Below are 14572 nucleotides of genomic sequence, written 5' to 3' on the forward strand. Positions count from 1 at the left end.
CAAACTCTGCTCGAAAGGAAATGCAGTTGAGCCAACGCAGACTTCCTTGGGATAAATAACCCTCCAAACCTTCAGAACAGAATTATTTACACAACATTGGAATTATCACAGCTAATTTTCTACATACCACCACAATGGGCACTGGCAGATTTCAAAATGGTTAAGGGGTATTTAAATATACAGATAAAGAAGCACGAGTTAGAACCTTACTATTTTCATAGAAAATAGGCAATTGTGGAATCCAATCTTCAAGGCATCAGCAAAAATAATAATGAATTGGAAATGTTGATTCAGATACTCAAACTGAATCATTTGGCAACATTAAAAAGTATATGAAGCTCATCCTGTGCAATGCAAAGCTAGCAGACAGATTTATCTAACCTTATATTCATACTTCCTTGCAAAAAAGTCTGAATTTCCTTCAAAGCAAGACAAAGTTTTTTTTTATTATTTCAATGCTTTGAGTTACCCAATGTAAGCCAGCAAAAGTTTGTACAAAATGGGAAAAATGGCTTTTATGCCACAGACAAAATAGTACAGTACAGCAACCGCATGGAGTTCAACTAACAGACACAAATATAGAAATTAGGCAATGGAGGTTGTTTTGCAAAAAAGGTTTCTATGTTACATAATTTTTATTTACAAAGGTTTTGCTTCCTAACCCCAAAAGATGTTTAAACTGAAACAGTTTTAATCGCATACTGAACAATTCTGAGCATTCATATTTTATACAATGATATTTGACACCTACTCACTTTCTGATCAGTTTTTCACATCCCAAACTCTTCAGTCAGATGTAACCAACATAATGCTTTTATCCATTCTATCCAAGAAGTTACTGTTGACATTTGATACTTTCCATTCTTTCCAAATAAATGGAGCAACTGCAGTCCATTTTGAGATAGTTCAACATAAGGTGCTATATAAATGCAACCTTAGATCCCTTTTGTTTAAAAATCTGTTTTTTATGTATTTAAAAGTTTCATCAAATGAAGTTTGTTTAAATTACAACACTTATATTAAACATACTTTTCACTTAAATGATAACTTTAAAAAAAAAGAAAAAATATATAAATAAATACTCAAAAAACATGCTGAATATTCTTGAAATTGTTTACAAATTACTTTCACACAGGAGCTTCATCACCTTGACATTGCAAAAACCTTTAACACTCCTGGAACCAAAAGTATTGGTTTTCTTCACAACAAATGCAACAAAACCTTTAAAAACACTCAAAACTTTTCAAACAAGACATTTCACAAAGATATTATGAAATATAAAATCCATCAATGAATGAGTTATAGTCTGTAATTTCATTTCAGGGTTTGGCAAATGTAATTAAAACTGAAGAGCAGATCATCTCCTTGCTCATTCAGTTATTTAATACAACAAAATGCAAATTGGCCTGTGTCAGCAATCTTCTGCTCTTCTACGGTGCTAATCTCAACTATGTGATTAATGTGAAAGAATAATAAAGGCAAGCCATTAGGTTCTTGGAAAATGTAAAATCCCTATTTGCAAACTGATTAGAAAGCTGTTTTAATTTTTCTTCTTATGGACCCAGAAGCAGGTTAGATACCATTGTTTTAACTGCACTATGTGAACAAATTAAAAGACTTCTTGAAGAACAAGGGACAAATTTTAAGTCTCAATTCATTAAAAAACAAAGATTTTTATTTACTATTCTGCAAACTGTGCTTTCCTTCAGCTTAAAAAAAAGGCTAAACCAATTTACCTCTGAAAATTAACTGATTTATGATCACATGCAAACTTTCTGCATAAGGAAATGGAATAGTAACTTTTAAACTTCATTGTCAAAGAAAATGTGATAAACTTTAGAGAGAAGGACACAGTACTGCTCAGAGATTGTAAATATCTCTCAAATTATGGTATTTATAAACTATTTTGAAAGCCAATCTATGTAATTAAGAATCAATTTCTTGGAATTCTTTGTGGAATACAAATATCTGCAGATGCTGTGATTTTTATATTTACATATCCCATTGTAAGAGAGGAAGGCATTGACAAAATTCCTTTCCAGTTTGTCTCATTAGTTTAACTTTCATTTCGATTCCATTGTTTTTTTTAAATGCTGCTGTGCAAAACAAAAATGTATGTCAAATTCTTCAAATGACACCTAAACTCTCTGCAAAGGAAATGCATATTAATTTTGTTTAGGTATTCATTCACATAACTATATTTTTATCATTAATAAAAAATGGTACCATATAAAAGGGTGTCCTTTAAAACAGAAATCAAATAATAATTTCATACACAATATGTAAACAATATTTTTAAAAATCAATTAGTTCATATCTTAATACAAATACACCCCGACATGTGTCCGTGCCTGCTCTGACTGACCGGTCATATCTTGAAATGGATGCAAGTCAGAAATTCACTGTATCTATTTTAATCATTCGTCCATTGGGAGTGAGGCAGTGGGTTCAGTGTGGGGGCTGGTGGCTAGCTGACAGGGAGGAGCGGAGCGGTGGGATCAGTGCGGGGACTGACAACAAGCCGCTGGGAGAGAATGAGGCAATGGGACCAGTGCAGGGACTGAAAGCGGGCCACCAGGAGTCTCCAGACAGCCTCCCACCAGCCCTCAATGGTAGAAAGCAGTGATGCTAATTTATGATGTTAATTTATACAGTATTTTTTTTTCAATTGTATGAACGGATAGGTTGCAAGTCGAGGGAGTCTGTCCAAATATTTTGTATTTCCCTGGTTGCAATTGTTTTATGTGACAAAATCATAAATCTTTTCAGTTATGTGCTAGTCTTATTTTAAATACAATGAATACACAATATTTGATTCTAAACAAATTAAAACATCCATTTACAAATTCTCCTGATTAACCATGTAATTATCCAAGGAGCACAACACAATAAAATAATTTTTAGAAACCAGTGAGAGCACCTATTGAAAAGAAAAATGTCCATAATAGTCATTGTTTTTTAAAGCAATAATGTAACAAGTTTGAGTGTTATTTGATATTAAAGCAGCACACAAAATACAGTGCAAAGCTCCACAAAATGCATTATAAATAACTCTACCAAGCATATCTGATAAATGTCTTTATTTCTGTACTTAAGACACAGTCTGAAAGAGTTGAGAAACCTGCATCTGATCCATGATTTTGCTGCTTTCAATTTTACTAATTATTATTTAGTCACAGCAGTTCAGAAACCATTCTGTACAATTCTGAAATGTTACATTCAGTAACAAGTCATTTGAACACAATATTCTAATAATGCCAGAAGGCATTATTCCAAAACTATGGTTTCTGTTCATGTTCTTCATTTATTGATGTTACCTGTATAGTGGTAGGTCCTTCTCCTGATGTGGTTTCTGCCGTGCCTGAAGACATAGCCATAAATGTGCTTCCAACAGATGACATTTGGTTGGCATTATGAAGTGCAGCATTGAGACCAGGAACTGTAGTGAACAGCTGGATTGGACTGACTACTTTCAACACCGTGTTCCCATCCTGGATAGCAGCTGTGCTTAGCACTGCCAAATTAGAAGCATCTGGATGGATTTCAACTGCATTGGGTATTCCAGGACTTGACGCCAGAACACTGTACCCTCCAATCAATGGCGAAGCTGTGGCAGTAAATGTTGTCGTATGTGGTGGAATTTTGCCAACCCCCGAGACTGGAATAGTGGATAATGTTGCCATTTTTCCTATATTTGTCAGCTGAGACACAGGCACTCTAGAAGCCAGTGCAATCTGGCCTGATTGTGATGTTGTAACCATTTGAGCTGCCACAGTTGCTGGTCCTGATGTTGCCCTTGTAAGGCGAGACCGTTTGGAAGGAGGTGCTGCTGCTATTGGAGTCAAGGTCATGAGAACATTATTCAGGTGCTGGGATTTGTGCTTTAATTCTTTGGCTCGTTTTCGATGCTCATCACATTGTTGTTCCAAAGCTAAACCAAATACAAAACAAAGAGCATTCACAGATGCTTCATGTATTTTACATGCAACACCAAACAAAAATCATATTAAAATTAACAAGTAAAGAGTACAAGATGGTGATTAGAACTACAATGAATAAATAGCCCAAAATAGGCTATTTAAAACAATTCTTTAAATTACACCTCTTGCTCCTCCTCCATTCAATCTCATCCTATCAGCCTATTCTTCCATCCATTTTCTTGCTTGTGTACTCTCCATATTTGCTCACCTCAATTACTCCAAGGGATAGGATACTCCATATTCTAAATGGTTCTCAGGGTATATTCCTGAACTTTTTATCGATTTAATTAGTAAGAAGCTCGTGTTAGTAAGAGCTCCAGTGTCAGTTTCCACAAAATGTGGAAAGCAGTTTCACCAGATCCTCCCTATTGAACATCTCCCTCATATTCCTTCTCTTTTCTAAGAGTGAGAAATTGGACTAGAGATGCAAGAAAAGCAAAGTTGCAGAGAATGAGTCAATCTCTGATCCTTCAGATACACGTAGGGTAAAATTATATGGTTTCCAATATTAATACAAACTTTTATGCATCAAATAAAGATTAGCCTAAAATGTGTGTTCAACACTGAACCATTACTGTTTATAGCTGATCTGTGAACTAAGTTTGCAACTTGCTCTAGTAACTTGCTGGATCCTTAGTGATTCCATCACCAGACAAGAGGTAGCAGCAGAACAAAGTCTACCCTAAAAAAATAGAAAGCTAAACCATGACTTTTGATGTACCCCACAACATTCTTCGTTGGGATGTATTGAACATCTAGATCCAGTAACCCATTTACTGAAACAGGGTTCAAATCTCGACACAGTGTGGCTATACAGAGGTTTAAAAATTAAGTTTGAAGCATTGCAAACAGATAAGGAAACCAAACGATTATGAAGCAGCTTCAACAAAGACATGAGAGTTCCATTCAAGACCAAACGAGATGTGGTTAAGAATACCACTGCTATTACTCTTTCCAACAGATATTTACAAATTAGATATTTTTTAGATATTTACAAATTAGACATTTTGTTCCATCTAAGCTTTTGGATTTTTCATGAATTTCCAACATAAATAATTTTGATCTGTTTTTTAATTTACGGTTTTATTTTAATGGTGGATTAACATCATGTATTTATAATAATTTATTGGATTTAAATTCAGTTCCTATAACTGGGATTAAGAGTGATTAGTGTAATGGATTTGTCCTAATATAAATATTTAGGTTAATGTTGAGCTATATTTCTTATAAATACGTCTTAGGTTAGTTGTGGGTTGGTTATAGGGTTACACACACAGGTCACAGTACATTATACTCATAGAAGAGAGTTAATTCTCGGAGTTGCAGCGTCCAGAAAGACAGAGCTAATGGATCTAATTATTCAAGAACAATGAAGTGTTTGCTTTATTAAATACTGAAGTATCTAAGTACTCGATTAGAACTGCTGAAGGAAGCCATCTGTTTTTAAATCAAACCACTTAAGCCTCTTGGACAGAGATGAGGTCAGAGGTTTTTATGGATATAGAATGGTTTTGAAAAAGTCAAGAAGTTTGGTAGAAATTAAACTAATAGTCATGTGGTTTCCAAGAATTCAGACTGACGTCGTTGATGATGTAACTGTCACATGATTTGGAGAACTATATTATCGAATTCAGACATTTTTGTATCAGTTTCAGAAGTCAAAGCTCTGTGACACACACAGGAGTTGGAACCTTGTGGAAGACAGGGCTGAATTACAGTAACCAGAATAGGTGCGGTTATGTGTTACTTCTAAGTAAAGGGGGACACAGAATAAGTAGATTTCAAAAGAGAAGCTACTTCTAATGTCTCTTTAAGATAAAGAGGGCAGCTTCATTTGGAAAACAGATTCCAAAGTCTTTATTCAAAAGAAGATTTGATCTGGGAAGACAGAACTTGCATTCTCCTTTTCACAGGAGATACATTAGTAGCTTTGAAGATGGTCACCTGCTAAAAGAATATCTATCTCTTAAGATCAGCTCATCGAAAGCATTGTGAGTTTAAAGAAGCCTGATGTTTAAAAGCTCTTTATAATTGTTTCTGACCTGAAACTTTAAGACCTTCAAGCAAGACTAAAATTATGCTGAAATTAAAAAAATTGACTTTCCAGAGTGGGACTTTATTACACACACATTTGCGCATATGGGGTTAAATTTAGAGATAAGTAAAAAATGTTATTAATAGTTTAATAAAAACTATTATTTTGAATTTACCATTGTCTGGTGTATTCTCCACTGCTGTTCCTTTGTTAGTGCCAACAAAACCCTTTAGTCCCAAACAAAATTAAAATGGCTGTTAATTCGTACAATTGGGAACGAGATTTGAACTTAACATTTTCAGATGAAGATTGGTATGCTATTCTCAGTTTGATTAATGATTCCTCATTTTGTGCAAGACACTGTTTATTACAATTTAAGGTGGTACACAGAACTCATGTGTCCAAACTTAAATTAACTAATATTTATGTGAAAAATGCAAAATTTTTGAAGCTGCTCTGATCCATATGTTTTGGGAGTGCCCATATTTAGAGAGATTCTGAAAAGACATTTTCCAAACTTTATCAACAATTCTTAAGATCAATTTGGAACCTTGCCCATTAATTGCTTTGGTTGGTTTTTCTCATGATTCAGATAAACTTATATCGGCAACTCAGGAAAAAGTTTTAGCTTTTTACCACATTGATAGCCAGACGAGCAATTTTATTGAAATGGAAAGATGATTCATCCCCTACTCATACATAGTGGCTTTATGATGTAATGTTCTATTCAAGTTTTGAGAAAATTATGTACAATATTAAAGATAAAAAATTGTGGAGCCCATTCTTAGAATGTTTTTATAAGTGGAAGAATTAACAATTATTGTATGTTCCGGTAGTTCATTGCCTGTTCTCCAGGGATCGCCAGTGGTTACATATTATTGATTTTTTTAAAATCAACTTATAATGTAACCTTAATTAGAGGGAGGGGATAGATTAGATTTAGTTTTTTTCTTTATTTTATTCATTATTTTAACAAACAGGTTTAACATGGTCACACATCATTTCAATTAAATGTTTTTGGAGGTATTATAAGTAATTATTGTGGTCATTTTATCTCCTTTTTTTCCTCATTGGCTTTTTTGTGTGTGTGTTTACTTAATTATTTAATTGCAATTTTAAAAGTTAAAAATTTTTAAGTTTGCTTCATTTTTCACAATGTTTGAATGCTTCTGAATCTCAGGGATTTTCAGATGTATTGTAAAAGTTTGACAGATATGATAGACATTAATGCTCACAACCTTCCCTTCTGTCAAAGGTTTCCTCATTAATTACACATGCATTGTTTGCTGTGGCTTGGTTACTGATCAGATGTATTAATCTGGGCTCTGGAGCCATTTCAATTGGGTCCAGTAGGTCTTCACTCAGCAAGTTCTTAGTTACAAAGACACACAAACTAAGTGCATGACAATTGTTTATTTAGATGGCAAATGTATGCAACAAATCGAAATGATCAAAATCCAAGACATTAAAAAAATGCATTCCTAAATCTCTAAAGTTGAAGTAGAATGTTTGCTGAAATTATGTGCTTTAATATCTAATAAATGATATACACTTAATTACCCATGCCACTCTATTGAGAAAATAAATCCTCACTGTTATTAAGTGATGAATTAAGAAATGAATAGCAGAGTGGAGGGGAGACATTACTTAAATGAAAGCAAGAATGAAGGCACTTCAGAAAATTGCAATGATTAGCAAAAGGGATTTTTTGTTTTGCAGTAATTCTGATGTTATAGGGATCACAAATAAATGGAATGAAACTGACCTGCTAAATCTCTTGTGTACTGCTCTCGAGAACGATCCATTTGACTTTTATGACCCGCTAAAACTTTTTTAACAAGGTCCAACAAACCAAAACTCTGCACAATATTGTTAAGAATGACTGCATCTGAAAAATAATCAATGATATAAAGTTATAGTCCACAAAATAAATATTGAAATAAAGTTTTCCCAATAACAAGTGAAACAAAAAAGGAATCCTCAAAAAATTGCAATTTAGTTGGTATGAATTCAAATAGGAAATTGTGAAAATAATTTGTTTTGTTTTTTTTTCCAAAAATGAATCCAGTTATTTTTGCAACATAGACTAAATGAATTGTTGGTAAATATGAAAAATAAAAGTGAGAGCAGACAAATGGCCAAGAATCCTGCAATTTTACACTCCATTTTTTTTTCCTTCTCAATCAATGTCTTTGTTGAAATCTAAACTTCCTCCAGTTATCAAGTTTGCTATTTTGTCTGTCCATTTAAATGATTTGTCTTTGGATCTAATACTACCCTAAATTTTTATTAACCACGCGTATTAATTTTACACCAGGCAGAAATGTACAAATGTCCCTTCTATTTTCACTGTTGCCCATACACTGTCAAGCCTTCTAAAACAGCTCTTCAATCTATTGTAGGCAACCCACTCTTCATGGGCTTTAGATTTAGATTCAGGACCTTAGTTTCAGATTTAATTACAGAGACATTTGGATTACAGATGCCGTGATTTATGCAAATCCACCTTTTACACAAATTCTCCAATACATTTTTTAAGATAGTAATTTTTTTGGTGGTGTTCATTAAGAACTAGATACAGTATATATTCCATTACTTTAATCATGGAAAGAGTTACGAGTGATTGTTCGGCAAAATGAAAGAATCGTACAATCTTCGTAATCAGCAGGTGTATTTTCATTTTTAAGTACTCTGTTTATAAAATCTGGAATACTGTTATTCTGATCAGTTCTTAATCCTGCAGCTCAATCCTCCCTAAAGGAATCTAGTTAATTGCAGCTAACTCAATTATAGATCAGTGATTGGTTGTAAATTACACACTGCTCTGCAACTAGGAAGGCATATGGTATGCTGGTCCTCGTAGCAAGAGGGTTTTAGTACAGGTCTTTTTGAAAATAAACAGGGCACCAATGAGGCTAAATCTGGAGTATTGTGTATAATTTATGTTTCCTTATTCTAAAAAATGATACAACTCCTAATGATCCAAAATCAGGTTCTCCAAAATCCTCATTTATATGTAATTGTTTTCATTTTTCAGATAAATGAGGATATCCGAAACAAATCAGAAACCTATCCAAAATTGTTTGGAGCCAAACTGACCTCAAAGGTTGAAAAAAAATTCACCTGACATGATATTAGATTGTCCTTGTTTCAGGTAACTCCCTCCCCTCTCTCCAACTCTCCCTCTCAAATTGTGTACTACTGTTTCCCAGCCGCAAGTGGTGGGAAGAACCCCTTGTCCTGGCGTCATCAAGGAGAGTGGCCTCCCAGACAGGAGCAGGGCCTTGGACTCAGTGGTGTCCACTCCCCTTCCACCTCGGCACATGTGATGCCAACTCCGAACCCTCCACTCAGCCTACTACCGCATAAGCACACCGGACTCCCCAGTGGAATCCCTAGGGGAGGATTCAGAGTCAGGACTCTGGCATTAGGAGCCCTAGTAACCGGGGAGACAGGAACCTGCCGACTTGCAAGTGAGAGTTCCACCAGCCCGGGAAACCTCCCCAAGGATCAGCGGTTGGAAGGTCTCAGTGATCGGCAACGACATTGCAGCCAGCATTTTTTTTGGTGAGTATTAATGTTATTTTAATGCTTAAAAAAGCCTTTCTCTGTTATTTTTTGCTGTTTAAACACTGATACAAGTGATTTACTGCTGCTACTGGGCTGTTTTTTAAAAAAAATGACCAGTTCTGTGAAAAAAAACTGTTTATCTGAGATAGGCCCAGTCCTGACCATTTTGGATAATCGGAGTTGTACTGTATGGAGAAAGGGGGAAAACTGCAAAGGTTCAATAGACTGGTTTCACCAATGGCATATTTGCCAAATGAGGGGAGGTTGGATAGACTTTCCAATATTCTTTAGGATAAAAGGAAATCTAATTGAAACTTCCAACATTTCTAGAAAGCTCAACCAACTGGATACTGAAATTATGTTTCCGCTGGTCAAGGAGTTTAGAAACAGTGTCTTCATGCAGAAGTGGCGAATCTTTGGAATTCTCTATCACAGTGTGATTTGGGACTGGCATCGAGTTAATTCAAAACAGAAATAAAGATTTCTGGATATTACAGGAATCAACAGATCTCAGGATATGTACAAAAATGGTGTTGCAATAATGATCTTGATAAATGACAGAGCCGGCTCAGTGGGCCAAAAGGCCTCGTTCTGTTCAATTTTTTAAATGTTATTATTTAATAAAGGAAAAAAAAAGGGATTCTATGAAGACTGGTTGGAATCTATAAGAAAATGTGGCCTCTAATGTGCAGAACCATTTTTAAAAAAAATGAAAATTAAACACAGAAAAATTACCAGCATTTTGTCTGCGTTCAATATTGATTTTTTTGGGTAAAAAGAAATATTGGATGATGTAAATCCTCAGACATCAATTCCATACCTTTTCATAATCTTCATGGAAAGCTTATTCTTGTCATCCGTGATCTATATCTCAGTAAATGCAACATAGCTATGTGCATTATCAATGGCTCTTTGATATTTCTCTAAATGGCCAATCAGAACTTTGTGCAAAATTCTTTCCCTATTTCTGTACCAGTAATATAAAAATTATTGGTGTTTGTTGGGCAGAGAGTAACAAATGCCCTCAGCAAATCATTCCCATTTATGATGCCAGTGAAATGGACATACACAAAGCCCCTTGATTAAGTATACTAAATGTTAAGTCTACAAAATATTTTTGACTGTTTCAACAATTATTCATGTCAAATACAATTTCTGACTTTCTTATTCCTTTTCCTCCTTTCTGAGGCCCCTGAAGTCTTTCCCCAATATTTCTTTATTTGGCCCAATTTCAAACTTTATCTGCCAACACATCCTTTGATTGCCTTATGTTAAAGGTGCTTAAAAAATACAAACGTGATTGATTCTCTGAACTTTTTAGGAAAGATATAAACAAAATAGAGAGAGTGCAGAGAAGGTTCACGAGAACGTTGACAGGATTTCAGGGTCTGAGTTACAGGGAAAGGTTGTGCAGACTGGGGCTTTTTTCTCTGGAGCGTAGAAGATTGAGAGGGGACTTGATAGAGGTGTTTAAGATTTTAAAAGGGACAGACAGAATAAATGTGGATAGGCTTTTTCAATTAAGAAAGGGGGAGTTTCAAACTAGAGGACATGGTTTAAGATTGAAGGGGGAAAATTATAAGGGGAAGATGAGGGGAAATTTCTTTACGCAGAGGGTGGTGGGAATGTGGAATGAGCTTCCAGCAGACGTGGTCGAGGCGGGATCATTGGTTACATTTAAGGAAAGACTGGATCGTTGCATGGAGAGGAGGGGACTGGAGGGGTATGGACCGGGTGCTGGTCAGTGGGACTAGGAGGGTGGGGATTTGTTACGGCATGGACTAGTAGGGCCGAACTGGCCTGTTCTGTGCTGTAAGTGGTTATATGGTTATATTAACTTTTTAAAGCAGAGTTTCAAAGATTGTTTACATTAATTTTCATTTATTTGTTCCGCACACTATATATTATGTTTTTGAAATAATTTCTCTGTTTAACTTTATCTTTCAAAAACTTTGCATTTAAGAATCCATTTTTATATGCAAACATAAATTGTCTAGAAAGGACTCGTTTTTGACCATTCAGCTATTAACCAATCAAATTTCAAGCATTTATATTGAATCCACCAAATTTAATTAAAAGTTGAGGGACATTACATCATAAGCCTTTAATCATAGATCACTCCCTAATCAAGTTAAAAAAGTATGTCGCCAATCAAATGATTTGTTTTCAACCTAAACTACCACTTCAGGAATGCATCTGTGCCCTTTTTTCAGGGTGAAAATGACACTGGGCTTCTGTATCAAATTTGTAAATGTTGTTAGTACCAGATTTAAAACATTGCTAGAAGAAACCTTCATATAACACTACCTTGTTTTTGGACATTAACCAATGGAAGTAATATAGAATAGAATGTTAATAATACATTTTCTCACAGTTCAGACACAAAATGTAGTTCAAGGGTCCGACTGCTAAATAACCAAATACTTTATACTATGGGAGAATATTGGCAAAGAATGAGTACATATGACAATAATGCAAAGGGGACTGGCACAGACCACACAAGTAAGAAATTGCATGCAGGAAAGCACTCAGAAGTTGCCAGGCATGTGTCTGTAAGGTCATGAATGCTCTCAATGAACATCTACATTTTTTGAAGCCTCACTGACAAAAGGCAAAGGAGGAAAAACCCAACACCCAACCCCAACCCACCAATTTTCCCCTGCAACCGTGTCTGCCTGTCCCGCATCGGACTTGTCAGCCACCAACGAGCCTGCAGCTGACGTGGACATTTACCCCCTCCATAAATCTTCGTCCGCGAAGCCAAGCCAAAGAAAAAAGACCATAGACAAATGCACTTTTCAAATGTGAATGCATAAGTCACATTTATCCCATAAGGAAGGTTCACTGCCCTATCAGCAGAGCTGTTCTTAACTTTTCCAATGCAACAGCGATCCACAAAGTGCTGGATGAGCAGAGACAGAACTGCAAGGATCCTGAAGCAAAGTTTGTGAGCTTGACTCATATTCTGAGAGTAGTTGCAGGCATCCAATCACATTAAGAATGTCCAACCAGAGTGTTTTATTGAATAAATTAGACCTCTTAACAAGCAGCTATCTTAAGGTTACAATGAAGGTTGATCTCCCCACCTTTGCCATCTGTTCTTTTGTCTTCTTGCAACTTTGCATATTTTATTTAATGTAACTATTTTGCAGTCAATCAGGCCTTGTTCAATTTTCATGGAGAATCTGCAGAAACAACCTGGAAGTGTGGGGCTTGGGAACCCAGTTTAGGCAAGTCTGCCTGAGATTTGTTTTGCAGAAACTCGAGCAACACTGCCTGTGACTGCAGGAATATGTACCTGATGGTATCAAGACCTGCCAACCAACCAATGATGCCAACCAACCAATGATGCCAACCAACATAGCTGAAAATCTCACCAGAAAAATACTTTGTGCATTCGAAGTAAGGTTGCTATTATACGGGTGAGCTGGATCACAGAAGCATAATGCCAGACATCAGGAATTCCTTTAACCAAAATTTCCTTACCTTTTTAACAACTGACATTGAAATTTGCTTAAAATTCATTCATGCCATATTAATATAAGTCTAGTTTCGTAATGACATTTGGGGTGTAATGGCAAACATGTAGGCCATTGTCCACAGGAAAGATGCCCATTGCCTTTCTTTGTAATCACTTGGAGCATGAAACAATTACAAATATTAGCCTATCATAATCTTCCCTCTTTTAATGTGCCTGCATCCTTTATGGTACAAATTTCTTGACTGCTCTATTACTGTTAAGTGGTTTAGGAATGTTGCAATAATGTTTTTCATTTGCAGCTTTGTTTTGTTCCAAGACTCTCTTTGCCCTTTGATCCACCCCTTTGCACATTTCTATGTATCATAATCCATCCCACAGAAAACCCCTCACCTCTCCTTGGAGGATTCCATTCCAATGTAGTCTTTCTTTCTGATTTAGTACCTATTAAATTTGTCAATTCACTGGGTCCCTCATGTTTAGTGTTGGTTTGCTGGGTACATACTTTCTATGCTTGATCAGCATTATGCCTTTAAAGATGTTTTCTTCGAAATGTTGCAGAATTACAGCCCAAAATTAACTGGTTTAACTAACTGATTTCTTTACCTAGCCCTTGTAAAATTATATACCTGCTCCTTGTTTTTCAGCAATTCTGAGTTTCAGATTAAACTTCTGTAGTGATCAGCACTCATACATGCTACAACTTCAATATTCTGAACACTGAGTGATTCACCATTACGAAATCAGAAATTGATGTGTGGCTTGTGGCATCTAATGCTGTGGGTCACGAAGACATCTACGCATTGTTTATCAAATTGAACTCTGAGCAACTTGAATCTTGCCAATTTATATTTGACTGAAACTACCCATTAACAATTATTTTTCATTTTCATACACTATTCCTGCTATCATCCTTTCTGCTTAAGTTGTATGCAGTGTACTTTACAGCATATTATTAATTTTATTTTTTTTCCTTTGTGCTAATAATGTCAGATCAGAATACTTCACCGAGTAATTTATACATTCTGCTAAATTCCAAACCTCAGAAACATCCCTGGCAAATAAGTACATACCAGCTGACACCACAGTTTCCCCATCCCCAAAATTTCATACATTTCCCCACTCTTTGTACTCCTACATATTCCAACTACTTTGAATAAAGTAATGGAAATAATATTTCAAAGACTCTTTATCAATCTTGCTGAGTGTGTCCTCCATTTTCTATTTTTATTCAAATTTAGAAATGTTATCTATTAAAACAATCTGCAATTGTAGACAAAGAAAACAATATAATTTTTCTCTCTCTAATTATGATGGCAGATTTGCTTATTCATTGGATGTGTGACAGTATGTAGATATGTTTTTTGGGAGATAAATTGGGAAAGGTTTGTTAGAGTAGGTTACATACAAACACTTTAAAACAGATCTTATTTAAAATGCTGGAGCTCTGCCCCATGCTAGACATATCGGCTCCACAGCTTTTGTAAAAGCTTTGAAGAGTGCTCAAGA

The 14572-nt window shown here is 35.4% G+C and overlaps 1 protein-coding gene across 7 annotated transcripts in view; it reads right to left on the minus strand.

Moving 5' to 3' along the window:
* Positions 1–3065: 3065 nt before the first annotated feature.
* The window catches only part of gmeb2 (glucocorticoid modulatory element binding protein 2), a 54630-nt gene continuing 43123 nt past the window's right edge, over positions 3066–14572 (minus strand). For all 7 annotated transcript variants that reach the window (XM_069883704.1, XM_069883706.1, XM_069883705.1 and 4 more), the window contains 2 exons: positions 7781–7903; positions 3066–3931 (listed from right to left, as the gene is read on the minus strand). In XM_069883704.1, the coding sequence (XP_069739805.1) occupies positions 3279–3931; positions 7781–7903 (776 nt within the window). In that variant the 3' untranslated portion in view covers positions 3066–3278. The remainder of the gene's footprint in view (positions 3932–7780; positions 7904–14572) is intronic.

Source organism: Narcine bancroftii, chromosome 6, assembly GCF_036971445.1.
Source record: "Narcine bancroftii isolate sNarBan1 chromosome 6, sNarBan1.hap1, whole genome shotgun sequence".
In the NCBI taxonomy this organism is placed as follows: Eukaryota; Metazoa; Chordata; class Chondrichthyes; order Torpediniformes; family Narcinidae; genus Narcine; species Narcine bancroftii.